General features: G+C 42.4%; 1 protein-coding gene across 3 annotated transcripts in view; it reads right to left on the bottom strand.

Annotated features, from left to right (window-relative positions):
• aqr (aquarius intron-binding spliceosomal factor) overlaps nucleotides 1–27881 on the bottom strand; it is a 95207-nt gene that overhangs the window by 46253 nt on the left and 21073 nt on the right. For all 3 annotated transcript variants that reach the window (XM_079573183.1, XM_079573184.1, XM_079573182.1), the window contains exons 15-27: nucleotides 19936–20038; nucleotides 19382–19502; nucleotides 18578–18719; nucleotides 17754–17932; nucleotides 17503–17670; nucleotides 17222–17391; nucleotides 15962–16203; nucleotides 15638–15784; nucleotides 12316–12385; nucleotides 11815–11925; nucleotides 10326–10435; nucleotides 3736–3871; nucleotides 202–411 (exon numbers count right to left, since the gene is read on the bottom strand). In XM_079573183.1, the coding sequence (XP_079429309.1) occupies nucleotides 202–411; nucleotides 3736–3871; nucleotides 10326–10435; nucleotides 11815–11925; nucleotides 12316–12385; nucleotides 15638–15784; nucleotides 15962–16203; nucleotides 17222–17391; nucleotides 17503–17670; nucleotides 17754–17932; nucleotides 18578–18719; nucleotides 19382–19502; nucleotides 19936–20038 (1909 nt within the window). The remainder of the gene's footprint in view (nucleotides 1–201; nucleotides 412–3735; nucleotides 3872–10325; nucleotides 10436–11814; nucleotides 11926–12315; nucleotides 12386–15637; nucleotides 15785–15961; nucleotides 16204–17221; nucleotides 17392–17502; nucleotides 17671–17753; nucleotides 17933–18577; nucleotides 18720–19381; nucleotides 19503–19935; nucleotides 20039–27881) is intronic.

Raw genomic sequence — 27881 nt, forward strand, 5'->3', positions numbered from 1 at the left:
CATAGTCACCTGAATGTAAGTCAGCACGTGCGCACCTTAATGCGGTTTGTCTAGCTTTGTGACGTCAACTGGCTATTGTCAAGACAAGGATGCAACTCCCGTCGCCACTCAGTAGCTGTTTCTCCACGTAGCAATATAAGCAGCTAAAAAAAACACATTCAGAAAGAAACATATTCAGAATGCGAAAATCCTTTTCCTTACCTCCAGCTGGGTGAAGATTTTCTTGATGTGGCGGTAGCAGCCCTCGGCGATGTCCATGTCCTCCTGGTAAGTGCGCCCCTTGAACACGGGCTGGGGAGCGTTGGCGAAGTACTTGTGGAAGGGGAAGTGTTCAGCAACTGCACCGACCTCCACCTCTTTACCCTGCTTGGGCTTCACCTGGCTCAGGTACTGCTCCCAGCGCGAGATCACCTAGTGAAGGGCCGACAGAACCCATCAGAAGTGTCGCCGGCAACACGAGCCGGGCATAGAAAGATGAAACGTGACGAGGCTTTTATTTATAGCTTCGAGCATTCAAAAATGAAATGAAAATATATAACACAATAAACATGAAACCTATAGACAAAACACTTGTTTTTATGCAGATTTGTTCATATTTGCCGTGCTATTTTAACCCCTTAACTCCCACCTGAACCGAGCACATTTTCTCCAGTTTGGCTTTACCCCAGTCCAAAAGCTTCTGGAAAAAAGCTGTGAAAATAGCAACAAAACTGAGACGAAAACAATGATAGAAATGTGACAAAAAAGTGACGAAAAATGTATGAAAAAGTGGCAAAAATGTGATAAAATATTGACGAAAAAATGACAAAAATGTGACAAAAATGTGATACAAATGTGACAAAAAAATTACAAAAATGTGATTAAAATTTGACAAAAAAAGACAAAAATTTGACAAAAAAAAGAAAAAAAGAAAAAGACAAAAATGTGACAAAAAAACGACAAAAAGTTACAAAAATGAGTTGAATACCCTACAAAAAAATGATGGAAAAAAATCTGATGACGTGAGGAAAAAGATTCTCTCGGTTCAGGCGGGAGTTAAGAGGTTAACGGATGAGTATTATGCTTTTTGCAGGTATTTGGTAAAAATCTCACATCTTTATCACTATCCTACACTTTGTTCGTTAGAAAATGCTACATTGATCTAAAACAGAATCCTGACAGGACACGACGATTCCCAATGGTAATAGTGGTAACAGTTCACAACAATTTGTGAGAATCTCTGCCCCGAATCATCCAATTCCATCCACATTTGTGACATTTGTAACTTGTCATCGTTATGTGTAGCTGGCATTGCCACATTGTGCAACGAGGCAATGACGGATGAGTCATATGTACAACAGTAAGCACCTGGCTTTAGCGGGGTGATTATCGTCAAAACAAATAACATCTTGACCTCCTTTAGGTGGAAGCTGACAGCATCTTTGCAAACAATACACCGTAAGTCGCCTATATTTTACAGATAGTTAAAAATACATTAGCAGGAATGAGAAACGACTGTCTCGGGCGCGTATAGAGGTCCTCCTGCAGCGCACCTAATAACCCCTCTCCGACGGAACAGCAGGGCAGCCCCGCTTCTATAAATACGGCCAAGAAAAACAACCATCAGCCTGGTATTATTCAGTCTGCTGGAGGGCACGACTTAATGACTTGTTAAGTATCTGTCGGAATGACCAATTTAGGCCGCCACCAAAACATAAAGCATTTCCGCGGGCCTATCCGATTAGAGCCTCGTAAGAATTTATCACCGTCTAAACAGGGAGGGTTATTGACCGCGCCCCGTGGAACTCAATACTGCTGCAATGAAATGCACTTCTAATAAGGCTGTGGAGATGGAGACGGCGGATGAGTGTCGGACGGAGAAGTGGGGAAACTCGTGCTCATACCGCTCCATTTATCCCAGTACTTTATGTTTATGTTCATGCGGAAATGCTTCTCTTGCCCGGTAATGTGGGGCAACAAACTGAATTTCCACACAAACAGACTGTGATCAATGTTCGATGAATGGCACGACGATGATGGACAGCAAAGGAATGGGTTTGCAGTTGTTGGATATAATAAGGATGTCACAAGGTTTTTAAGTGTGTGTATTTCGAACATTCAGCTGATTCATTTTCTTCGCTGATCTGAGGCCAGGTCGCAGAGGCAGCAGTCGAACCAGAGTGTGTCTGAATGTCCACCCTTTAACCCAGAACTCCTTACTTAATATAAAGTGCCGCACTGTATACAGTCTCTCAAGGATTTGACCTTGTAGTGACCCAGCAGCTGTGTGAGTGGTCAGCATGGTGCCTTTATTTTCCATCACTGTGGTTTTCCCTGCTGATGCAATAATGTGTTTCTGTTATAAAAGGTTCGACCACATTCAAATGACAGTTTAATAATTTTGAGTTCTATTTAACATGGATTGTATATTACAAAATGTAGTGCACTATAACGGAAATAGTGTGGGCACTAATCAATCAAGTACAAAAGGACATCAGCCCAAACTCAGCCTCCTGCTGGAGCTGGCTGGACAGGCTTCCTACACGCATGCCCTCCAGCGTGGCCCAGATCCTCCCCGGAGCCTTCGACTGGTGGGATACGCCTGAAACAGCTCCAGGGGAAGGAACAGATGCCTGAACCAACTTGAAAACTCCCGAGCTACTTCCAGGCGACCAATCAATTCAACCCATGTCTAAAGGAGCGCCTAGTCACTCTGCAGAGGAAACCCATTAGTATTGAATTGCAATCTTACTAAAACTTACCGAAAACACGATGCTAAATGTGACATGGCTGTTGTGTACTTTTCTACTGTCTAAAAACACGCCCAGTAAGGAAAACAGCATTTCTCCTGTTCTAGTGTTTTGGATCATATTTAGCTTTGCTGGGAAGTACAGCTTTAAGCATTTTTCCAAGCTCTAATGAGGGAGTGCATGTGCCTGTGTGTTTTCTGCAGCTAACGTGTGTGCAGTGGTAATTAGGTGACAGGAATAAGCAGTCAGGGAGAAAACTGCACACACTGTAGATTACTGAAACCACAGTAATGTTTAGAATGTGGATTGAATTTGATTGATGACGGTTCAAAAATCGATTTCTTTGGACTCATCTTAATGTAATGTTAAAGTATGAAACATATCCTCCAAATGGTTTAGATAACAAAGCATCTAGAGATGTTAAGTTTACTACACACGGGTTTAAGCCATTGGATCTGGCAACCCAAAACTGCTACCTGATTGAGCCTAAACAAAAAGGAAATCTGGTGAATAATGTAATGACAAACGCGCGACGCGTCGTGGATTCCAGGGACACAAGTCGGCAGCCCAAGTTTTGAGAAAAAATAAGTTTTTTTTTTTTAAATTGGTGATTTTCGTTTTTTTTGCAGAATTGTTTAGTTGAATCCACGAAGAAGCCTCTACATGTTTAAGCTAGTAGTATTGGTATATTTAAAAGCGTAAACTTTTAGGTTAAAAACGGCAGTGGGGGCGTGACTTTGTCTGTGTGTATTTACACGGGTGTCCAAAATCTATACCGGTATTACCGTGCGCGGTATGATATGGACCAACCCTACTCTGCACATTTACAATGTCTTGTACATGTCTATTTTGCTTTCTAATAAAAAAGTATTGGTGTAACGTTTCCCGTTGTTTCGTCAGGGTATTGAGCCAGTCTTGATATCGTATATATAAACAAGATATATATAAACAAGGCCAAAATAATGACTAAAACTGAAGTGTTCTTGCACCTGCCCCTGTCCATTACCTGGTATAAGTAGAAGTGTCCAGCAGTCTCACAGGTATAGGACACGTCTCCGGGCACGTCCAGGCTCTCCTGCAGACGGCCCACCTCCGTCAGGAGCTCCAGACGTCGGGCGAGCACGTAGTTCACCCTTCCATATCTGAAAGACATCAGAGCAGGGTTAGTGCGCTCATAGGTGAATCCAATCATTCACATCATTTTTCCTCTGAATTTGTCTGTTCAGCACTTTGGTCAGCAGTAGTTGTTTTTAAAAGTGCTGTAGAAATAAAGATTTGATTGATTGGTTTATTGATTTTCCTCAGGGCACTGTCAGACAGGTGCTTCACAATGAAAAACTGTGAAAAAAAACAATACTGAGAGGCTTTCAGTGAACTCCATCTCTCCCTCCAGTCCCAACTCTAACCTTCCCCCGGCGCTCTCTGGTCCACGTCAAAGGCAAAGACCGACCCAGGACGAGTAAAGGAGGATTGACCAGACGCACTGTCGCTGTTTGGATGGGCAGGGCGACTGTTTGTCTGCTCAGGTCTCCTCTTGTCTGCCCCCGTCTCACCTGCTAAGAACAACATCTACACTAAAGTGACCTGAACCCCAGACCAAGCCCGACAGCTGAACAGTGCGCATGACCAGAGATGCACTGATCCAGCTTTATTGCTACCGATAATGATAATTTGAGTATCTGCCAATATCCGATATTTACCGATGCCAAGAGACCTTCTTAAAAGTGGCTTTCTCTGAGTGAAAAACTGTATTGACTCTTCTCCAGTGTAAGATCAATAAATTATTATTTTATTGTCATGATCAACAATCAATTATATCTATTGATTAACTCCTGAATAAACATTTAACAAGGATGACTTTTCTACACTATGATAAACAGTACGTGGATATATGACAGGCTTTAGGTTAGATTAATTTGAACAACTCACATGAAGTGATCTGATCATTACAAATATGTGAGATCAGTTATTTCTTGAACTAAAATACAGAAACTTCTGTGGTTTATTTTATTAGGCTAATTTCGATTAAAAATACATTTGCAAAGGTTGAAACTAACTCAGTGGTTGAATTCTCCAGGTTCTTAGCTTTACAATGAAGCTTTACAAATGCCCATATTCACTTAGATTTAGGTGGTAAAAGTTGTGTTTTTAAGGTATGAGAGCGAAAACTGGTATCGATTCAGTATTGGATATTTGTAGTCAATACCTGACCAAATTTTTTTTTTTTCCAGTATCGGATTGAGCTATGCATGGGCATCATGTGTATAGCGTGTGCGTTTAGTACTGAATGGCAACAAAATGCCTCGGCCCCCGTTCAAACGCTGTGAGGTGGTCGTCTCAGGCGAGTTAATCATTTCTCACAGTCCCGTCGCCATTCGAATTATGTTTATGACACTAAGAAGTTTGTATATTTGTCCGGCTAGCTCATAGGTGTCAAACTCTGGTCCTCTGGCAATGTAATTATATTTGGCCCGCGAGGCTATACCAAATGACTACTCGAGCTGGCCCACCGTATTATACTTTTTTTTTCTTCAGATTTTGCATATCTGGACTATTAAGTTATATCTTGTATAGTAATAAGTGTTGCTTTTTCCATATTCAATGTTAAAGCAAATCTTGTTTGGGTCCATATTAAAAGGTTCATTTGTTCAATGGTGGCCCGCGACTTTGTTCAAGTTTTACATTTTGGCCCACTGTGTATTTGAGTTTGACACCCCTGGGCTAGCTGATAAAACAATGTGCAGCATTTATGGCAAATTTAGCACGAGGGTGCCAAATTTGGAGAGTTTAATAACCCCAAAACACAGTAGAAAAGCTCTCCTTCTAATATCCAGCTTGTTCGCTGCTAGCCTGTAACACTCGGCCAATCAAAGCGCTAAAAGGGCCAAAAAGGGATTATCAGGTTTGTGTGAAAGGATTTTAAAGGTAACAAATTACCCACAATCTGCTGCCGTTGTTGTCTGTCAAAAAATGTTTAAATACGCCTGCATAGCACCAATACAAGATGCCGGTACCCTTTATTTGATCATGGAAGCAGGCGATTTGAGTTTCCCCATTCCTACATTGTTACATCCTTCTGTTCTCGCTAGGGCATCCCTGAATCCTTCCAGCCGGACACCCTTTCCTCACACCCACAAACGAAGCATCTGGAGTCATATCGATCCGCTGCTTGTTATTGCAGTTGTTCACTTGATTACCTCCATTTCTTCCCTCGACTGTGACCGTCACCTATTCCCACAGCACATCCATATTGCGAAGCTAAATGAGGATTCCACACGCAGGTCACCCACAGAGCAGGTTAGCGCGGGCGGGCCAATACAGTACTAGAGGTGAGGTCTATTTTTAGACGCAGCTCCCTCGGCACGTGGCTTCAAGACCTATCCTTTGGTTCGACCTTCTCTAGGTTTGCCACAGAGTTCATTTTTATTTATTCTTTTTTACTCTCTTCGCAGCATGATGACTAGCCTGACCTGAAATGACACCGTTCTCTGAAGGCCCTCCCCCCCTCTGATGTAGCATCCTCGAAAAAAACATCGAATTGCAGTGAAAACAAGGGACGAGGGGAATACTGTAGATGTAGTAGCTTTGAGGATGACGTTTTTGAGGTGAACGTTTCACTCATGAAATTGAATGATAATAATAATAATAATGCATCGGTTTTACATAGCGCTTTTCTGGACACTCAAAGACATCCACAGCTGCCCTGGGGTAGACTGACGGAAGCGAGGCGACCAGTCTGCACCATCGCCCCCTCCGTCCACCACCACTTACTCACTCACTCACGCACTACATTCGCTAGGCTTCCTGGTGTTCCCAAACGGTCTCCTGCCAGGCCCTTCCCTGCTTAGCTTCCAAGGTCTGACGGGTTTGGGCATAGCAAAGGCGGTTTGGCGACTGGTCACTGGAAGAGTTTCAAAGATTTCTCAAAGATGCGCCAGTAGGTCGAAACACAACTCCGGGTCTGTTTTTTGATGGGAGAACAACCCTGTAACGTCGTAAAAAACATCAACACAATAAACTCTGGCTACCTCTAGAAAATATATCTCCTCAAATATACAATCTCATTTTGTTCTTTTCGGTCAACCTGCAGAAAAGCGAGTGACTTTAGCAGACTGTGCCCCTTTAAGCACTCGCGAGGAGCTGTTCCCACCATTCAGTGTTAATTAAAGACGTGCCCCCTCCTCTCTCTCGGGTGTTGGCGGGTGGGGGCACATGTGGAGTGTTCATGTTGTCAAAGGCAGCCAAGGCGGTGCTGGTCGACGCACTCTTTCGTGTAGGCGTTGGTCGCGTTGTATTGAAATGCAGCATGTGGTGAAGAAGACAGAGCGAGTAAACGAGAGGCTGAAAGCAGCATAGTGTAATATAGGCCTGGAGGCAAATGTGCAAATGAATATCTTTTCCATTTTACAATTTAATCACATTGCGCCGCTTGTAGTCGGGCAGTTATCCAAATAGGTGGATTTACTTTGTCACAGACCTAAAACAAACTCATCTTTGCAATGTCCAAATAGCACAGTATGGTATTATTAACTTGAAATATAGAGGAGCGGTCATGTCCTCGAACTTTTGGATATAATGGATGTATGAGGACTGTACAGCAGCAGATGCAGCACTGGAGTCCGAGACAGAAAGGTGGGTTTACGCTGTCTATTTACACATTGATGCGCCATTTTATAGTTCTTCAATGTAGTAATAGGCTTTTACGCCGTGAGCCTTCATGATTTTATGTCTTATGTCTGCAATTTGGGTTACATTTCATACGCTTTGTCTGTGTCTTGCCCCTTATGGTCGACTAATCGCTGCTCAGGGCATGTTTTTGGTCCACATGTTTCGGCAGCCACTAGTTTAACCTTGGATTCCAATACAATTGGAGCAGTACCAGGCAGGTCGCTAATTTAAATCGTTGCACATGTCAATACAAAGATTTAAGTCAATGAATATTTTTGGGACCATCCCACTAGGCTACAACCATGTGTTCTGCTCTTATGTCATTGGCTTGGTGTTTGAGTGCGAGTCCGTCCAGCTCCAGGGTTTACACAGGGGAGAGGTCAGCGAGCTGGGGATGACTGGGCCAACATAACTCTAGTAACTTCAACTATAAACTGTGTCTGAACCTGGTTTGAACAGAACAGAGGAATAAACCAGAGGGCTATTCCCTAAAACGTACCCAGGCTCATTCTGAGTCTGGCTCAGTTACTATGGAAATTCTGCAGAAATGCATCAATTCAGATTGTTTGCTTCTGATACCAGAAGGTTTGAGTATCTGCCGATATAAACCAATGTTCCATGTTCAGAGTTACAAAATGATCTATATTCACTGGTGTTTAGTTAGTGTTTAAAAACAATGAGGGCCAAGACAGGTATCTGTTCAGTATTAGATATTTGGAATTGCTACCAGAGATTGTGTTTTTTTCAGTACCGGCTCTGATGTATGTTACCAGTATCAGATAGGTGCAGCTTTAACATTAACCCTGAACTTCTTTACTGCCACTTACTGTCGACTTACCACTCATAACGGAATACTAAGGGAACTATTTAGAATGAAAGAAAGGATACAATCAAAAGCATTCCTTTCAAAACAGTAATTCTATTTTTAGGCTATTGAAAAAGTATTATTCACTGGAAATAGACTCCGTATGTTTGGATCGTTGAGTTTTTTTTATTTCAAATGTTTGTATGTCCCATGTCCAAAGAACTGTGGAACCTTTGGAAGAACACAGTGCTTCTATTTCCAGTCGAAGCGTTAAGACTCTGCCTCGAATGCTATGTGCAGCTAACCAGACAGTACTGGCCAAAGTGCAGGACTGTTGCCCTGGGGAGCGATCCATTTCTCTGGTGTGAAGGTCTGGAAGTCCAACGCTGCCTAATGAAGACAAAGCAGGAGCAGGACGCGTGGGGGGTGTAGCCTTGTCGCCTCAGCTGGCTCATGCTCGTCCTGCTACACTTCTGTGCGCCCGCTGTCAGCTTTGATCGGACTTTGTTTATAATGTTGTTGTGCGTAGAAGCTTTTAGGAGGCCAGTTGTTGATAGCGCATTCACACCTAGCATTGCGTGGATTCCAGCACTTACAGCTTTGTGTTTGTTTATCTGGGCCGAGCTGCTGAAGCCCGTCACTGCTCCTGTTTCCACAAGGGCTGTGGAACGATTTCAACAAAAACACGTAATTGCGATTTTTTCCGACAGATATTGCAATTTGATTTGCCATTATAATATATTATCTATAGCACATGTTTCATAGCATTGTGCTGCATATAAACGTCTAAAACTGCTGTTAAACGTCACGGTGCCCAGTTATTACATTTCAGCAACAAAATACAAATCTGCAAGAGGCAAAGAGGCGGAAGGAAAAACATCTGTAGTTTTAATCTTCTAGAAATAAACATGGCGCTCTTTCTGCAGCTACAAAAGCATTCTCTAAATCACAATCTGCACAATCTTTTATGAAAATATAGATTTACAGCAAAAACCTGCTGTACAGATGCTACACTAAGACGCAGTGAATACACACATACGGCAATCCACCTCAACCTGCTCCCCGATTAAATTATTCCGTGACCAAGTAGGACACGCAGGTTGGGAGACACGTTTGTTATTAGCGGTGAGAAAAACTTCATTATTCTGCAGTGACTTTTAACTGGCCAGCAGCCAAAGGAAGCGAGGCTCCAGAATTCTGATTGCCGATCATGTCTCTCACTCAAATGGTAGAGGCGCCTGGCAGTAGAAAGAAAAAAAAAAACTGCAGCAGGTGGATGGTTTGGTTTTCAATACAATACAGAAATTCGATGATGGCATTTTTTTCATTCTCAGAAAAAAACTGAGGTCAAGAGTTCCGTTTTTTTGTGCTGCTGGCAACGTCATTTCAACTTGTCGAAATAAGCTCGCTGTTTTAAACTGTAATGTCATGAATAATTCTGCCTTCATGTGCTCTTGTAATTATGGTAAACACCACTTGCGGAGTGGAAAATTGCACATGAACACCACCTCGTCCGTATCTTTCACTGGGAAACTGGGAAACTGAGCTCCCAAAATGAGATAACCTTGGAACTTTCAACACAAGCGAGCAGCGATAACATGTTTTATGCCTTTTAGCTGATTGTTATGCAGTTAGCGCTACAATTTTAATATGATCTCTCTTTCCACTTATCGTCAACGTTACATGATTTACCGATCAAAGCAGATATGAAGGAGCAGTTGGTCAGCGGTAGACCACTTTCTCACATTCATTTGTTTATAGTGTATTGTTATGTGTTTTTTTTTTATGTTTGGTACGACACAAAAGTACTTGAACACAATTTCCACTTCACAACTGGAAAAGATCACCGTCACAAAAGCACATGAAGGCAGCATAAATGTTCAAGTAGCTACCTGTTAAAACTTAGCACCTTAAAATGCATTAATTGTCATGAATCAGGCGTGAATCGCTCATAAACCACTCCAGGTACCACAACTACACAGGAAAACCACCATAACCAGCTTAAAAGCTCACAAATATGTCACCTTTGAAATCCATTTTGTCTTTTCTGAAAGGTGTTATGGGGTGAAGAGTGGATAGACTGTGTGCCTGCCTCCCCACCTGCCTCCTCTGGGGAACCCTACCTGCTGAAGTCCTTCTCGGTCTCCAGCTCCTCCTCTCCGTGGCCCAGACGCAGGAGGTGGCGCTCGTCGATGTCCAGTGCCATGATCTTCTCGAACAGCTGGTTCAGAGCCTGGGAGGGGGAGGCACAGTGCGGGGTGAGTAGATGATATGGTGACCTTAGAGCAAAAGTTTTCTCCAATGTTTGATAAAGTCCTATTTCGTTCATTCGGGCGGCATCGTGATTAAACACACAAACAAGATGTTACAGATCAATGATCAATTATATCCATTAAAAACAAACAAACAAAGGAAAAACATTAAACAGGGATCACTGGACTTCAACACTAAATATCCTTCAGCATATGGATATTTGTGCACTAAAAATATGTCTAACAGCATTTCATAAACTTAAATAGAACACTTGGCCGCTCCAGCAGTGGCCAATATTATTTTATTACTTAAGATGAGTCTGTCAATCAATTCCTGTCCGAGCCTTGATGAGTTTCCATTAACAGTAGCATGCTGCTGCTAGCAGTGACATTTTGTGTGGCGATCAAAAATATGTTTGTAGAGGAAAAAACTCAGCGATTGAATTCCCCAGGTTCTGAGCTTCATATTCACTTAGATATAGACAGAGTTTTTTAAATCAGTGAGAGCTTAAACAGGCATCAGTTTAGTATCAGATATTTGGAGCCAATATCGTATTTTTTTTACAATCGGCTCCGATATCGGTGCACCCCTAAATATTTTTCCACATTTTTTCCACAATCTTATTTAAAGAGGGGGTATTATGCTTTTTTCAATCACATAGCACCAGTCTATATCACACTACAATGATGAGGAAACCTTCTGTTGGTCTGTAAATGCAGTAAATTAGAATAACTGCCTTGTATAAAATTGCTCTCTCAAAATGGCTGTAGTGAATGTCTAGTTGAAATAGGCCTCTGTCTCTTTAAGAACCTCTGAGCCTTTCCGACACGCCCCCCTCCACACGCTGTCTGTGGCATCAGTGGGGAGGGGGCTCTGCTGAGGAGCAGTGGTTGGTTAATTGGCTGGTGACGAAAGCTCGGAGGCGTCTCCAGGAGGTGGGGGCGTTCCTAGGAGGACTCAGGCAAACCTATCCCTAAAATGGCCGCCATCAGAGTTTTTACAGATTACTCAAAAATACGTGAATGTGCCAAGGCAACACTTCAGGCATGTTTTTAATGAGGGAATGACATAATAACATGATGTAAAGCTTGAAAAAGTCAACTTTGCATAATACCCCCCCTTTATTTTACAGATAAAACCTGTAAAATAAATGTAAGTCTCACACATTATCGCTATCACATTATTCATATTTTGCTACTGAAACGTATACATGTTTCAGAAACAGTTGTCTTATTCGCCTCATGTCTCGCCTTAAACATGCCTGAACTAAAAACAATGAACCACACTGCATCATAACACGGCTGAAGCGACGTACAGTGGATTGATCTGAATATGTGAGTGAATATCTGGATCCATTACCTGATTGGAGTGCGTCACGATGAGGGTCCTCTGTTCGGGAAAGTTGTGGTAGATGTTGGAGATGATCTGCACGGCCACATCGGTCTTTCCGGTGCCGGGCGGCCCCACGACCTGTGAACACACCACCAAAATAAACATTCATGAAACACTGTGCCCTTATTATGCGTCTCTAATATGAGTCATTTCTGGTAAAAAAAAATAAAAACAGCCTGTGTAGCTGTATAGTATAATAAAGCTAGAGTGTGGTTGTAGATGACTCGGGCCAAGAACAGAGGTTAGAGGAGGTGAGGAGAGGGGCTGACTTTGTTTATGGCTGCGCTCATAAGCCTGTCAGCCATTTTTTTATTATTTTATTTTGGTAACAGACGAGAAATGAGACGCAGCAGCATTTTGCAATGGCCGCGTTGCTGTAGCACTTTGGATTGTTTATGCTGCGGGACGCAAAAAAAATAAATAATAAAGTGTCCATTTTTGATATGGTGGATAGTAAGACGGACTGACCATGGTGAGGCCCGGCTGCATCCCGGCTCGAATGGCTTCAATCTGAGTCGGGGTGAACTGGATTGTGTTCCTGCAGAAACAGCAAGAGAAAAGTTAGTCAAAATCATGATGTGGAAAATGCCTAGTAAGATATGGGAGTTGTAGTGAAATGCTGAAAGAAGGGGGAAAAAAAGAATCTTCTCCCATTTCTCCACCATTACTTCAACAAATGCTGAATTATGAACATACAGTGCCGTAAAAAAGTACGTGCCCCTTCCAGTATTCATACATTTGTTTATATTTACCGTATTTTCCGGACTATAAGTTGCACTTTTTTTCATAGTTTGGCTGGGGGTGCGTCTTGTACTCCGGAGCGACTTATAGTCCGGAAAATACGGTATTAGAGGTCGACTGATATGGGTTTTAAGGCCGATGCTGATTTTTGGGGGATTTTCATTGGCCGATTTTGATATGCACAGCCGATACTTCTGACCAACCGATTTTATATATATATTCTATCATCCTGTGTCTCCTCCAGCAGTGGGAGTAGCCGATTTTATTGCATTTCTTTAGGTGATCCAATCAGAGTTTCTTGTCCCAGCCTTGATTAGTTTCCGCTACCATGAGCAGCATTTTGCGCAGCGTTCAAAAATACAATTGTGGAAGTTACAACTAACTCAGAGATTGGATTCTCTGGGTTCTGTGCTTCAAAATGACATACAGCATGCTCACTACTGCCACATCAGGTCGTATGCGTAACTGCAGCTTCTATATTAAGCTCATGCACGGCACTTTGGACCCGAAGTAACAACTTTTTGAGTGACAGTGCAGGATTTTAGAGGCAGTTGTGAACAGGTCTGAGCTCATTCTACACATTAGGACATTGCTGGAACATGTAGGAGGAGGAAAATACTTAATTTTAACATTATCAAACTCTGTATGGTCCCTTTAATTTGTGAAACTCGTGTTAAACAAATTTGTAGCTAACCAATTTTCATTGTGATGTTTCTCAGTTCCCCTGAGGCCGAGCAAGTTGTGGGATGACTCATTTTAAAGCCCTGACTTCACTCTTTCCAATGCAAAAAACGGCAAGTCTTCACTATCACTTTCGGTCCTCGGCTTTTATCAGTGTTAGATCAGCCAATAGCTGATATTGTAAAATGTCCAAATATTGGCCCGATATACAGTTTGCAAAATCCCAAACCCAAATGCCCCCTGGACTTAATGACTGGTTGTGCAGCCCTTTGCAGCAATAACTGAAGTCAAGCGCTTGTGAAAACTGGTGATGAGTTTGTCATTAGCCCACTCTTCTTTGCAGAATCAGTTAAACTCAGCCATATTGGTGAGTTTTTGCGCATGACATTTTAAAGTCACACCACAGCATCTCAATTGGATTTAAGTCTGGACTTTAATTTGTTCTTTTTGAGCCGTTCAGAAGTGGATTTGCTCGTTTGTTTGGGATCCTTGTCCTGCTATATAACCCAAGAGCGCTTGAGCTTGAACTGATGGCCAGATGTTTTTTCTAGAGAAATTGTCTGACAGAAAGCACCATTACTCCAACTGGACAAGCTTCCAATGACTGCTTGTCCAGGTCCTGAAGCAGCAAAGCAGCCCCAGACCGCCACACTGCCACCAGTATGCTTGACTTTTGGTAGCGGGTTAACCTCTTAAAGGAATAGGCCACCGTTTTTACATACTAAGATATGTTCTTACCTCACTTTAGACGTGTTAATATATCCCCGTCTGGTCTTTGTCCGTGCGCTCTGCCAGGCAAACGGAGCACATACGCAGCCTCTCCCACATGTCACATAGCTCCGAAAAAGCTCACGATAGAAGCTACCAAGCTCTTCCATGTGTTCCCTATTTAAATAAAGTTACGTGAAGTGTTTTCATGCGAAGTATATTTACACAGAAATGTAACGTGTCGATTTTATAAGCAAATAAAAAGGGGCACTATATTGTGAGGCGTAATGATACGAGGAGCAAAACGTCCGCGCAGTAACTCCTAAAGACTTCCCCCGCTCACTTCCGTCAATAACCTTTAGGAGTTACTGCGCGGACGTTTTGCTCCTCGTATCATTACGCCTCACAATATAGTCCCCCTCTTTATTTGCTTATAAAATCGACATGTTACATTTCTGGGTAAATATACTTCGCATGAAAACACTTCACGTAACTTTATTTAAATAGGGAACACGTGGAAGAGCTTGGTAGCTTCTATCGTGAGCCTTTTCGGAGCTATGTGACATGTGGGAGAGGCTGCGTATGTGCTCCGTTTGCGTGACAGAGCGCACGGACAAAGACCAGACGGGGATATATTAACTCGACTATAGTGAGGTAAGAACATATTTTAGTATGTAAAAACGGTGGCCTATTCCTTTAACCCCCGTCATAACCAAGCACATTTTCTCCACTTCATCATTACCCAAATAAAAGCTTCTTGAAAAAAGCCACAAAAAAAGTGACGAAAAGATGAAAAGAGATGAAAATTAAGATAAAAAAACACAACAAAAAACTAAAAAAATATGACAAAAGTGATGAAAAGCCATAAAACAAAACAAAAATCCACAAAAAAGTGACAACAACAAGGCAACCTCACGAGGAATAAGACCAGTTTAGATGAGTTTTGCGGGTCCTAGCTTTCAAATGAGTCACTAGCCTGTAGATTGTAAGAAGCTTTTGGATTTGGGTAAAGCTGAACTGGAGAAAATGAGCTCAGTTAACGCGGGGGTTAAGAGGTTAATCACGGTTAATCACAGCTAATCACAGGCATTTAGTTTTTCACACAGGGCCTGGTAGTTCTGTTATTTCTTTCCCAAAATAAACATGATATTGATTTGGAAACTGCATTTTGTATTGAAAGTAAAAGTCTTATTTGTGTGATGTAAAAATTCATTTGATCAGAAACATTTAAGTGTGGTGAATATAAACAAATGTATGAAATCTAGAATGGGGCACATACTTTTTCATGGCACTGCACTTTTCTACTAAATAAAGATGCAGAGGCATGGAGAGGAGCTAAGTGGTTCCCATAAATACGTTAAAAAAACAGACAATGCAAACCAAGAAGCTAACATTACGGTCATGCTACATATGCTAACCTAAAGAAATTGGATCTAATGCCAGTTTGAATCCAATTCAATTCAGCACATCCTACAGACATTACTTTGAAAACTGATTGTGTTCATATCAAGAATCTCACTTACCAAATTCATATTAGAGAAAACACCTGTGTGAGTAAAACCACCTATTTTTTGACACTATATTCACACTACACTCAGTTTTTTTGGTCACATTGTTGTTATATCATCACTGTCTCTCGTAAGTAGTTTCAGGATCTCACCTCTTGGGCTGGTTGTAGGGATAGGGCCCTCTGTTGGGAGCGACGTACGGGTCCACTATCAAGGTCCTGTCTTCCTGTTTCGCCGCCTCTTCGTCAGCCTTTCGCTTCTTCCCTTTGTCGGACTGCTCTGGGACAGGAAACTTGATTCTGGGACGAATAAACACAGAAACTTATGAAAAAAGCAGCTTATTGTGGCCCGAAGTAAACACTTAATCACTAATGTATGCAATAACATTTCTGAAAATAATCTCAGTGGGGCCAAATTTCACCCCCGTGGCCTCGCGTTTCCAACCCCTGCCATACAGTGGGAGAATTTAGGGCTACCTGAAAGGGGGCACTTGCAGCGCGGGGTTCTCCTCGCTGACTTTGATGGTGCTCCCGGGGAAACTGGAGCGCAGGTGGTCCAGCGAGAGGAAGGTGTCGTTGAAGTCCAGCGTGGAGATCTGGTTGGGCATTTTGGAGTAGTGGGCGCTGCCGGGGTCTCCGTAGCCCAGGATGATGTCGTGGAGCCAGTCCGGGACCACGCACTCGGTGTTCATCAGGTGGCGGATGGTTTCCAGCACGGCCTGCAAGCAAGTTTAATAAAGAGTAGATCAGCTACATAGGTTCAGGATGTAGAAAACCTGTGTTCACAAAAATGTCACTTTTCAAGAACGTTTTTGAGAGGCTTCCATGACATGACAAATTACCTCACATGTAATTTCTTGTGTAGAATTTGATTTGTATAAACACTACTTGTTTACAACTACTACACTATTTGGGTTTTGTGCAGTCATGTTAGTAATTTATTAATGAAGAGGGCAATAACTTTTTATTATGTCTTTGCAACTGTAAAATGCCAGTGTTTCAGCGTGTGCATCGCTTTATTTGTTTTTTGTTTTTTTTTACATAGAAAGTCTAAGTATTTTTCACAAGCAGGGAAGCTTTAAAAGCCGCCCAATTCCTGCAGATCTGCTAAATGGACAGAAAAGATTTATGAGCCGTGTAGCACAAAAAAGGTCTTTTTCCACATATGTCTGGTTTTACAATACACAGAGGTATTTTTTTTTTAATTACCCATTAAGAAAAAGGCATAGAGCCTTTAACATTATGTAAGATAATATTTTTTATCAGGGCGGTTGAAGTTGAAGGATTAAGAAGTTCTAAGAGCAACACTGCAGATCTAGGTCGCTTTGGATTGGGAAGTTGGAGGAAGTGGAGAGCCAGGTTAAAAGGTATGGTTACATATTGTTGATGTAGCTGAAGTTACGGATAATGTAAAGATTTTAAGTAGTAAGAGTAAAAAACTACTAAAAAAACCTTCAAAATGATGTTGGAATGAAGAAGACCATCCAAAAGTTTAGTGTATATTTCTCCCGTCTTTAGCCGCTGCTGTGTCATATGAGCATATTTGGATTACAGCGACATCTCGGTTGTCTTTGATGCTACTCATGAATACCAAATCTGTCAATACTTGCGAATGAATAATTGTGTGAGAGATGACAAAACATCATAAAACAAAAATCCCAAAAGAGTGAGTCTGGTCTTTTATCAACTCTGATATTAAAACATTGCCCACTGCCAGATAAAGTGGGCGGTTCAGACCTTGAAGTTGTTCTCCTTGGGCTTGCGCCTCATGAGGATGTTGAAGGTCTCGTACGGGTCCTCGGAGCCGCTCTGAATGTTGTTGGTCATGTCCTGCTGGTACTGGTTCGGGTCCAACCACACGCGGAAGGTTCTGGTGTCCCCGTGGAGTTTAGGCCGCGGTTCAGGACCTGTGCAAAAAACATACATTCACAAATCAAATATATTTCCAGATCAATTATGTTCTGTCATTTTTCCCATAAGATCCATACATTCTCTCCCTTTGATTTATTTAGGATTACCTTCTTCTATGACCCGTCCCTTGTCGTCGAGCATGCCCTGCACCTCGCAGCCCCTCACGTACACCAGGCCGGTCTGCCCCAGGAAGGGCTGCCTCCGGTCGAACCGCGTGCCGTAAGGGAGTGCAGGACGAACGGTGACCAGGAAGCACACGTCATGCTTCCTCAGACCTGTCAGAGGATACAAGATCGGCATTACACGAGTATAAAGGCGGCGTGTGATGCCTTTCCCCGTCCTTGGTGATCTGCCTCACCTTCCCACTCGTTCTTGATGTGGTCTTGGACGCTGAGGTTGACGGTGACGTCGGCGCGCACTCGGGCCGGCCAGCTCTCCCCGATGTTGGGTTTGGCCACTTCCACGATGGAGAACGCAGTGATGATCTGAGCCATCCTGGCCCAGCCGCCGAACACCACTCCCCCGTATTCTGACTCCCTGTGAGGGGCAGGGCGACATGGTGACATTCCTGAACCACTTTTTCATACTAGGCGTTTATGTGACATGTGTTTTTATTTTAGATTATACATGTTATTTGAAAATCAATCCGCTTGACGGTTTCTTCTTCAGAAACACAAAGTTGCTGTTTCATTTGCATTAAAGGTGCATCATAGAACTTCTTATGTGGGGAAAAACTTGACATTGGTGTGTATTTCACCTTTTTCTGACCCAGCAGCTACACGTACGGCACCTTTACATTCTTTACTTGTCGGATCTCAATGAGACGTAGGGAGTCTCTCAGGCAGGTCTCAGAGACATTGCAAGGACATAACAGAAACGTCTCACAGGTTGAGGACAACAAATACTGTTCGCAACACAACTGTTTGAGACCACGCCCTCAGTTAGACTGCATGGAGACTTTTTGACCATTAATCACTCATAAAGCCACTGGGTCACGAAAAGGGCAAACACACACACGCACTGGTTCCTGACAGACAGAGCACTTGCATTATGAACTAGGACTTTTTTTTTAATAGTTGTTGGTCTGTTAGTCAAATGTGAGCAAAAGCCTGGGTTTCTTAGGTTGTAATAATGAACATAATTATTACAAAAAAATGATTTGAGACGAAGTGCTTTGGTTACCATGGTTTCATGCGCCACACCACATCCTCGATGTCCTGTCTGATCTCGTAGGTGGACTCCAGGCGGAAGAGGTTGAAGTTCCTCAGCAGGTAGTCGTGAAGGGTCAGGAACTGCAGGTTGAGCTTTGGTAAAGCCAGGCAGCCTGTGGCAGAGAGAAGAATCAGGATCAGAGATACCGTAAATTCTCTAATACTGGCCAGTATTCCATTAGCGGCCGGGTCTCTAACAGAGGCCGGGTTCGCGGCTGGCGGAGGCAAATTAAAGCCGGTCTCTGAAACAGGCCGGGGCTTTTATTAGAAACTATAGCGGTAGAAATATTCCCCAATTTAGGAATTTGTATCATACTTGTGTAAATGATAACTCACGTGCAGGAAGTAAACAAACGGGAACCCGGGCCGATGAGGACGCGGAGGAGGAGCTGATCCGAGCATAACTTTGACACAGATTTAGCCACTTTTCAAACCTCCTGTGACTATGTTTAGAAACAGGGCAACAAATGTTGTGTGACCCTCCAGGGTTTTAATAAAGTCACGTCTTCAAAGCACGTCCAGCTGCTCCGTGTGCAGGTCAGTCCCACGCCTCAAATGAACCTAATATTTTAGGTGCAAATGGACACAAATCTAGTTTTTCTTCCTTTTCCTGGTCGTCCGTTTTGCTCAAATAGAAATAAAGGCCTGTCTCTAATTGTGGCCTGGTTCCAATAAAGGCCTGGTCCTAGATGCCCTTGAGTAAATAAAGGCCCCGGCCTATATTAGAGCATTTACGGTATTCACCATTTAGATGTGTTTCCATAGTACACAGTACCTTCTCCTGAGTAGTACTCTGTGGGCACAATGTTTTCATCCCAAATGATCTTCTCGGTGGGATACAGAGGCATCAGGTTGAGCTGTTCAATCTGGGAGATTCTGCGCTCGTGACGGGATACCTGGAGAACAGAGGATCAGTCAGGTGACATAGAACATTTTAAAATATATTCTTTACAACACTGAGCAAACCATTTTACATTTAAGGTGATAGACTGCAGGTGAATTAGGAAAAAAACTACATTTAGAGATATCCATTTGAAACTTTTGTTTGATTCCGTCTCGTTTTGTCATTTCCTGACAAAACATCATAAAGTAAACACGTTAAAGGGTGAGGTTGGTCTATGAAACTAAGATGTTATGTGAAATATTGGTGTGACCGCTACAGATACCAAAGTCACACAAAATGCTTTCCATGTGGGGATTATCGTCATAAGGTCTAGTATCGTATGAATCTTTTATGAAGAGGCTGACGATCCAAATGTAAAAAAATGGCTGTGAAATGTGAAATGCGGCCCGTATAAGGTTATGGTGTGATAAAAGTGCGGACTTTACCAGCAGCTCCAGGAGGAAGACCTTGTCATAGCTGGTGTCCTGTCCTTCAGCCAGCTCCGGTAACAGGCAAAGGTAGGCTGCCACCTGGTGGAGCTTGTTAGGACTGCAGAGGGGGAGGCAGAGAAGGGAAGAGGGCGGATTTTAAGATGGACAAAGATGTGTGGCGACAACGAAAATCAGAGAGGCAGTAAAAAAACAAAACAAGGTGAGGCATAGAGGAATACTTTAAAGAGACAAAACAGTACGCCGATTTAGACTCGATCAGTAATTCAGGTTTGAAAATCTATATTCAGCCCAATCACGCAAAAGTTCAGTTGTAGTCAGAAATCTCCTCATTCAGTTTCATTTAGTCCTCCTTTAGTCCTTGATTTAGTATGTTTTGTTGTTGAATATATATATTTTTTTCTTCCCAAAGTATTAAAAGAAGGGGTACTATGCTTTTTGTAATAATCTCAAACACATTTTTCCTCCTCCACCTTGTTGGTTAGAAAATGCATTGATCAAAAACAGCAGAAAGGTGATATCCAGCAGTTTCGTTTCCTCACATAAGCCCCTCCCACCACCCTCCTTTTGCTCTCCTTCGCTGCGCAGCTGTTTCAATGAAGAGTCAAATCAACAGTCTGTGCAGCTCGTGTGGCAGTGATGGAGAGGCTGATGAGAGAACAAATGATACATAGCTTGAAAAAGTACATTTTGGATAGTACTCCTCCTTTAAAAAACCTATATTTCTAACAGTTGGTTCCATCCCAGTTAGGTCGTGAAAGTGGGACAGGTCATGTGATGCGGTGACATGGAGCGACAGAAATGCGAAATTCAAAAGCAGGTCACAAAATATTGTAATCAATACAAAACAATTAGGGCTGGGTACCGTTAAACAATACCCAGAATAAAGTGTAGGCACTACTGGTATCCCTAATTTTTGTATTACTAATATTTTCCCTATTTTCTCCCTTTTTTTTTCTTTTTTTTAAACAAATTAACCCTCACTATTCACACATTTCTTGACATTGGAGATAAAAAGTACATTTTCCGATCTTACACACATTATTGTTCCGTTTTCTGGTTCTAAATAACAAATATTTTAGTATAGGTATTGGAAAAAGCACTGTTAAAGTACTGGTATTCAAATAAATGCATCGTAAAGGTTTTCCAATGCCTCAAATGAAACAAATCTACGCATTTATAATGTCGAAACATTAGATTAAGCCAAGGAGTGGAGTCACATTTCATCAAAACATGCAGTTTGAATGTGCTTTGGACCATACTTTTATACCTTTTATGAATTTATGGGATAATAGATCAAGAAATGTAGATGTAATTCAAAAAAGTGAAACAACTGTAATGCTTTCAGTGACATTAACGGCATCAGAGTGACTCAAAAAACTGGGAAACACTGGATTGTCATTCCCTAATCCCAGTTACAAATCTCTGCTCCTCTATCCGCTTCTCCGAACAACCCGTATGTGCTTGGTATGGACGCTCACTGGAACATTTGCCGACACCGTGTAAAACTAGCCCTATTCTTGCTCCTACACCGCCTTATCTTGCTCCTGTCGGCCGCAGCACTTTCCCTCTCTTCGCCCTGCCCCGTCAGCATGTTGCAGGACGGGAGCGCGGGATTATCCGCCCATACGAGCCCAGGCGTGGTACCTCCGCACGCAGACCCGGGCTTAATCGCGCTGACAGTGTGGGACAGTGGAGAGAGGGGGGGGGGGGACGTGACAAGAGCCAGGACGTGGACATGCATGAGCCGGGGATATATGTGACGCTGCGCTTCTTGGCTAGATCAAAGACTAATGTGGCTCCTTCCCACTTTCATTCAGCCCCTACGGGATTGTGAGGGCAACTTTTGTGATCGTTACGAGCTGAAATGACAGACAGTTGTGATTTTTTTTCTTCTTGAAACAATATATGTTTTACATTATAACTGAAGTAATTCAGTTGCAACCAAAGAGGCTATGGGGCAGGGACGTCACAATTTAACATTTTTGAGTCAACACTATTGTCAGAGATAATTCACGATTATCGACCGATTGAAAGAAGAAACAAGAAAAAGTATTTTGCATAAAAATAAACTAATTAATAATGCAAAACAATGTAAACTTTACTGCTTTATAATTACCGTTTTTTCCGGACTATAAGTCGTGTTTTTTTTCGTAGTTTGGCAGGGGGGGCGTCTTATACTCCGGAGCAGCTAATATGTGTTTTTTCCCCCTTTTTTTTAATCCAAATAATATAATTTCACATGCCGCTAGAGGGCAGTGCAGGCTAATCGAGCAGCAGAAAGAAAGCTTGGAGCGAGTGAGAAGCGGAGGATATTAAAATGAAGTAAACAAAAAAAGAATGGGTGCTTAAACAACGTGCTGCCGGGAGAGGCTCGTCAACGGTGCAGTTACGCCTCCGTGTCCAGGTGTCCTCCGTGTCAAGGCGATTGTTTAGAATGAAGATTTCAGTGGATTTAGTGAGTTGGAGTGAGATGGAGAGTGTGGTGTGTTCTTTATGCTATAGTTATCTGAACTGTTTATGTGACGTTAACACACCAGACACCTATTTCGTTTGTTGTTTATGCTTCATGTAGCGAACCATCAATGTGTTGCGTTAGCATCATTAGGCAATGTTTGACTAGTGCGTCTTATACTCCGGAGCGACACATAGTCCAGAAAATATGGTATTCTACCCATATCATTATTAGAGGTCGACCGATATATTGGCTGGCCGATATTTGGGGATTTTACAATATCGGCCAATCTTGCTCCGATATCTCTGGGACCGAAAGTGATAGAGACAAGTTTGCTAAATACAAGTTTCATTAAACTTCAGTCAATATGGACATTTTAACCTCCGCAATTGTATTTTGGATCGCTGCACAAAATGCCACGGCTATCAACAGTATGCTAATGCTAATCGCAGCATGCTAAAGCTAACAGCAACTAATCAAAGCTGGGACAGAAATTATGATTGAATCACCTAAAGTAATTTAATCAAATCGGCCATTGCTGGAAGGGCCAAGTGTTTATGTTTTTACAGGGAAAAAATCTGCTAAAAATATTCAATATCAAATCAGCATTGGCCTTAGAAAAAAAATCACTTAGTCAGGTCATTCATTTTCTGTAAATAGTATAGATCAGATTTAGGGTGAGGAACCCGTCCGACCTTGCCTTTATAAACGTGGCGCGTACGAGAACATGAAGAAAGACACCAAATCTCCCTGTGTGTCCATAGGGTGTTGTTAAGTATAGCACCTGCCACAGCGGACAGGACGACAGGAGGGGGATCGGATGTGACAAGCCCCCGGACGTGGACATGCATGCGTCAGGGCTACTTGGGATGCTGTGCTCGGGCGCAGGGGCGAGAGATTGTGCTACAGCGGCAACTTTGGAAGGATGACCTGGCATGTTTGGATGTGGGTGAGCGACACATGAACGGCACTTGTTAAGGGATTATTTACTGGAAGCCGGATCTTTTGGGCACGTCATTCATAATTAAATATATTTATTTAAGGCACATCATCATATTTTACATTTTATGATGTGGAATAATGTTAATGTGTGGGAAAGAAGGAGCAAGAGACTGGGCTGGTTCAGATTGCAAATTTACCCATAGCACTCTCTGCAGGAAGGAGTGGGACTGAAATGTTATGAGTAGGGCTGGGTACAGAACAATAATGTTTGGAAGATCTGCAAATTTTCAATATCAGGTTCACTTCCAATGTCAAGAAATGTGCGAAAATCTAAGTAATGGCAAACTAGGTAAAATATGCTTGGCTTTAGTGAAGGTTAAAAGAACAGGCCACCATTTTTACATACTAAGATATGTTCTTGCCTGTGCTTAGACGAGTTGATGCGTACCAGTCTGGTCTTTGGTCGTTTTGCATAACTGAGGGCACGCACAAAGATGTTGTTGCAATTTGGCCTCTCCCAATGTATTCCTATAGCTCCAAACAGGGGTAAAGTTGGAAGCTACCACACTCTTCCACGGGCTCTTCCATGGTCACGCACAAAGACCAACAGGTTAGCATCAACTCGTCTAAGCTCAGGTAAGAACATATCTCAGTATGTAAAAACGGTGGCCTGTTCCTTTAAGAAGATAAAAATGTGGAGGACAGTTTCATGTTCCCCATAGGTAACAGAACTCAGGAAGAACAGAAAAACAACCAGGATTACTCAAAACTGTGTGAACAAAGCATATGTACAGGAACGTTCTTGATGAGGTAACAATGCTAATAACATGGTTGAAAGCTCAAATTGCATGGGGCAAATACAAAACAGCCATCCCAAATCATTTTGCGCTAAATGCTTTCACTGCCGTCTTTAAGAAGAAGAAAAAAAAGATCTGTCTCTTTTCCCATCTGAGACCGTTTCAGACGTGTGTTATCGAGCCACTGAATGGATCGTATCCGCTCATCACAGCGGGAGATTGTGCCGTGGCTGCACTTCGGAGGGATGACCTGGCATGTGCGGCGTGTGGGTAAGCAGCAAAACAACTGCTGCAGCAGGACAGGAGTGTGGTGGGATGGACTGACAGCTGAGTAAGAGGAGGGTTAGGTGGGGGGGGGGGGGGGGGTGAGGTCATAACAACAACAGCGAATATGCACCGAGGTGAACATGCTGACAATGGACGTTTTAGAAGTGTGCCATCAAGTGTTCGCACAGTCTGTTTTGAGCTTTAAAGCAGTACTAAGTAACTCTTCCCCCTAGAGGCCATAAGTGCAACTGCAGGTGTAGTAGCAAGTTACGATTTTTTTACTTATTAATTGTCTTGGAGAGTAAATACTACGCCAACAGGAAAGGTGAAGGGAGAGAGGGTTACTGTGCATCCAATTATACAATAGAAATATCTTTTTTCACTCAAACTTGGCTGTAAATACTGTTTAAAGTGACGTTAGCCCGCAGTTAGCTTTGCCCGTTAGCATGTTAGCTTCTTCTTCGTGATTACATTAGTGTGTATTGCTTTCTCCTCACCGGTGGCAGTCAAGTTGCAAACATGGTTTTCTGGCCAGAGACACCAGGGGGCGATGAAAGACCCTCCAATCATCCCATAAACACTTGTATTACCCCCACAGGGACTACGAAAAGGATTTATTAAGGTAAACAAGTTACTTAGTACTGCTTTAAACCATATTACGATTAGGGCTGGGTATCGTTACATTTGTTACCGGTACTTTAACAATACTTGGTTTTCAATACTGATCAAATTGGGGGGGAAATGGGGAAATGATGGAAAACATAGGGAACATATTAGTAATTAAAAATGAGCAAACATGAGGGGGAAAATTGGGAAAATGAGAAAAAATTGGGACCAAGAAGAAGAAAAACGTAAAAAAAAAAAAGGGATTTTTATTTTTACTTGGGAAAAATCATGTATTTGAGCTGAAACAAGTCCCTTTTATTCTGTGCCTGGACCAACACATCAAACTTGGATCTAAAGATATAATACGTTGTTTTTTTTTTCGGTACCTGCTTTTGATACTTTCATTTTGTCAATACCAGTAGAATCTAAACCTTTATTTATCATTTCTGGGGACGACCCCTGAATCCCCCCCTATGGTTTCCTTCCCCCGAACATGGTCAGCACTAATGGCCAATGGCACATTTTAGGTTGAACAATCTGGTCCATGGCAGGAAAAGGAGCTTGATAAAGTGTCTACATGCACTTGAAGATCTGTTTATTTCATTTTTATTGTAGCAATATCTGCAACACAAACCATTTTGATGGAGTTTTAGCTCTCTCTGCCTCTGTTGCTTTCCCCAACTCCTCTCTAAATAGCAAGATCATAATGAACGCAGAGCTAATAATCCGTTCCTACGTGTACACACCCTTTGCTTTTCGCCGAAGATCGCCTCAAGGCTCCGGTCCATCACTCCAAAATGCCAAAGTGACATTAAACACCAGCAAAGGCTCTACGATCTGATGTAATTACAACCTAGTCATAAATCAACAGCTACGCTACGTCGTCTTAAACACATCTCCGCCAGTTGAAAACATTGAAACATTTGCGGGGAGCCAGTTCACCGGAGCGCGGGCAGTATCGGGCCATTTTGGCAGCCTAACAAGATCTGACAAACACAGCTGTTCAAAGAGTAGGTTCTGGAGCCGCTGCAAATGGATCAAATTAATGAGGCGTGCCCGTCTCTCTGGCTGAGACCAGCTGTTTGTTCCGAGGGCTCGCTGGCTGTCGTTTAACGGGGAAGCCGGGCAGAGAGGATATAGACGCAGGGCTATCCGCTAACAAGACAGCAAGGATCAGTTCAGAACATGAAAAATACCAAATATAGGACTAAAAAGGGCTGCATGAAACTGTTTCTAAAAGAGCAGCAACCATCACATGTCTCATTTATTCTATTTCAGCTTCATGTGGCAACAAGATGCAAATTTGTTTGAGTCGACACTGAGACTGCTTGTTTTATGAAAATGTACCTCATATTCATGACATGTGACATATGCTACAATTAGATTAATACAGTGGCTTAATACAGCACGCACGCCGATGAATAGTTTGCAGTTTGCATAGTTTGAGTCAGAGACACGGGGAGTTTGTAGCGACTTTTGATTAGCCTATTGACAGAGCAAGGCTTGAAAATTCTAACTGTGCTGTCCCAGAACTCAAGCAAATCGCAAAAGCTCCAATTATTTAGATTGTAGAAAAAACCACAAAGTATCCTGTACTCAACTTCTTACATGTATAAACCTGCTAACGTTGTAGTTAAACCTCTTCAAGCACATAAGTTCATAAAATCTAATCGAAATTGTAATACTTGTGATATTGTATTGTGCCCTCTCTTGACACCTTAAAGCAGTACTAAGTAACTTATGCCCCTAGAGGCCATAAGCGCCACTGCAGGTGTCGTAGCATGTCGCGATTTTTTACTCATTAAATATCATGCTGCTCCGCCCTCTGCTGGAAAACCACTGAGTTGTGACACTCTGACGTTTTTTACGTCATAGTGTCAAACAGGAAGATCACAACGTCTGTAATGTAATGCCTTACGGTGTGATTGTAATTTATAAAACAGCTTGGAAAAAAAAAAGGAAGTGCTTCCAGGTCAGGGCTGAAAACAAACGCAAAACTAATGCACCCCTGAGCGTCTGAACAGATGTCATGTTTGCCCTGTTGATTGTGAAGATGGAGCTCTTCTAAACTATTCTGGACACATCTGTTCTTTATTCTTACCTAACGACAATGTCGCGGAGAAAAGCCTGTTTGGCTACGAGGGGTGCAGGACTTTTTTCAACCTTCCTAAAGAAGAGGACACTCGCCACAATTTGGAATTTCTTTCCGGGATTCAGCGACTATCACCAAAATAGTGTTTTTCTGTGACTGTCTCTGATGGATGTTTGGTGAACCTTCGCCAGAATCAAAGTGGATTAACTTTTATAACCAACGCGAGTCCCCAATATGATGGAGAGGCCAGGCCAGGACACTACTACATAGTGGTAGAGGTACTACAACATATCATAAAAATGCCTATACTTTACTTTGGGATGGCTAAAATAGCATGATACAGATCCTTTAATCATCCGTGAGAGTAAATACTACGCTGACAGAAAAGACAAAGGGAGAGATGGATATTGTACATCCAATTACACAATGGAAACAAAAATTCACTCAAACGTAGCTGTACATAGCATTTATGTGGTGCTCGGCCGCAGTTAGCTTTGCCCGTTAGCCTGTTAGCTTCTTCGTGATTCCATTAATGTGTATTGGTGACAATGTGGCGCAATTGTTTTCTGGCCAGAGACATTGGAGGAGATGAAAGACTCCCCAATCATCCCATAAACACTTGCATTACCCCCAAAGGGACTACGGAAAGGATTTATTAAGGTAAACAAGTTACTTAGCACTGATTTAAGTTTCTCTAGTTGGGCTTAATGAATATTTTACTTTTTTTCTTTTTTTTTTTTTCTTTTTTGTCACTCCTTCGTGGCTTATTTTGTTGCAATATTGT

This window comes from Gobius niger (genome assembly GCF_951799975.1).
Source record: "Gobius niger genome assembly, chromosome: 16".
NCBI lineage: Eukaryota > Metazoa > Chordata > Actinopteri > Gobiiformes > Gobiidae > Gobius > Gobius niger.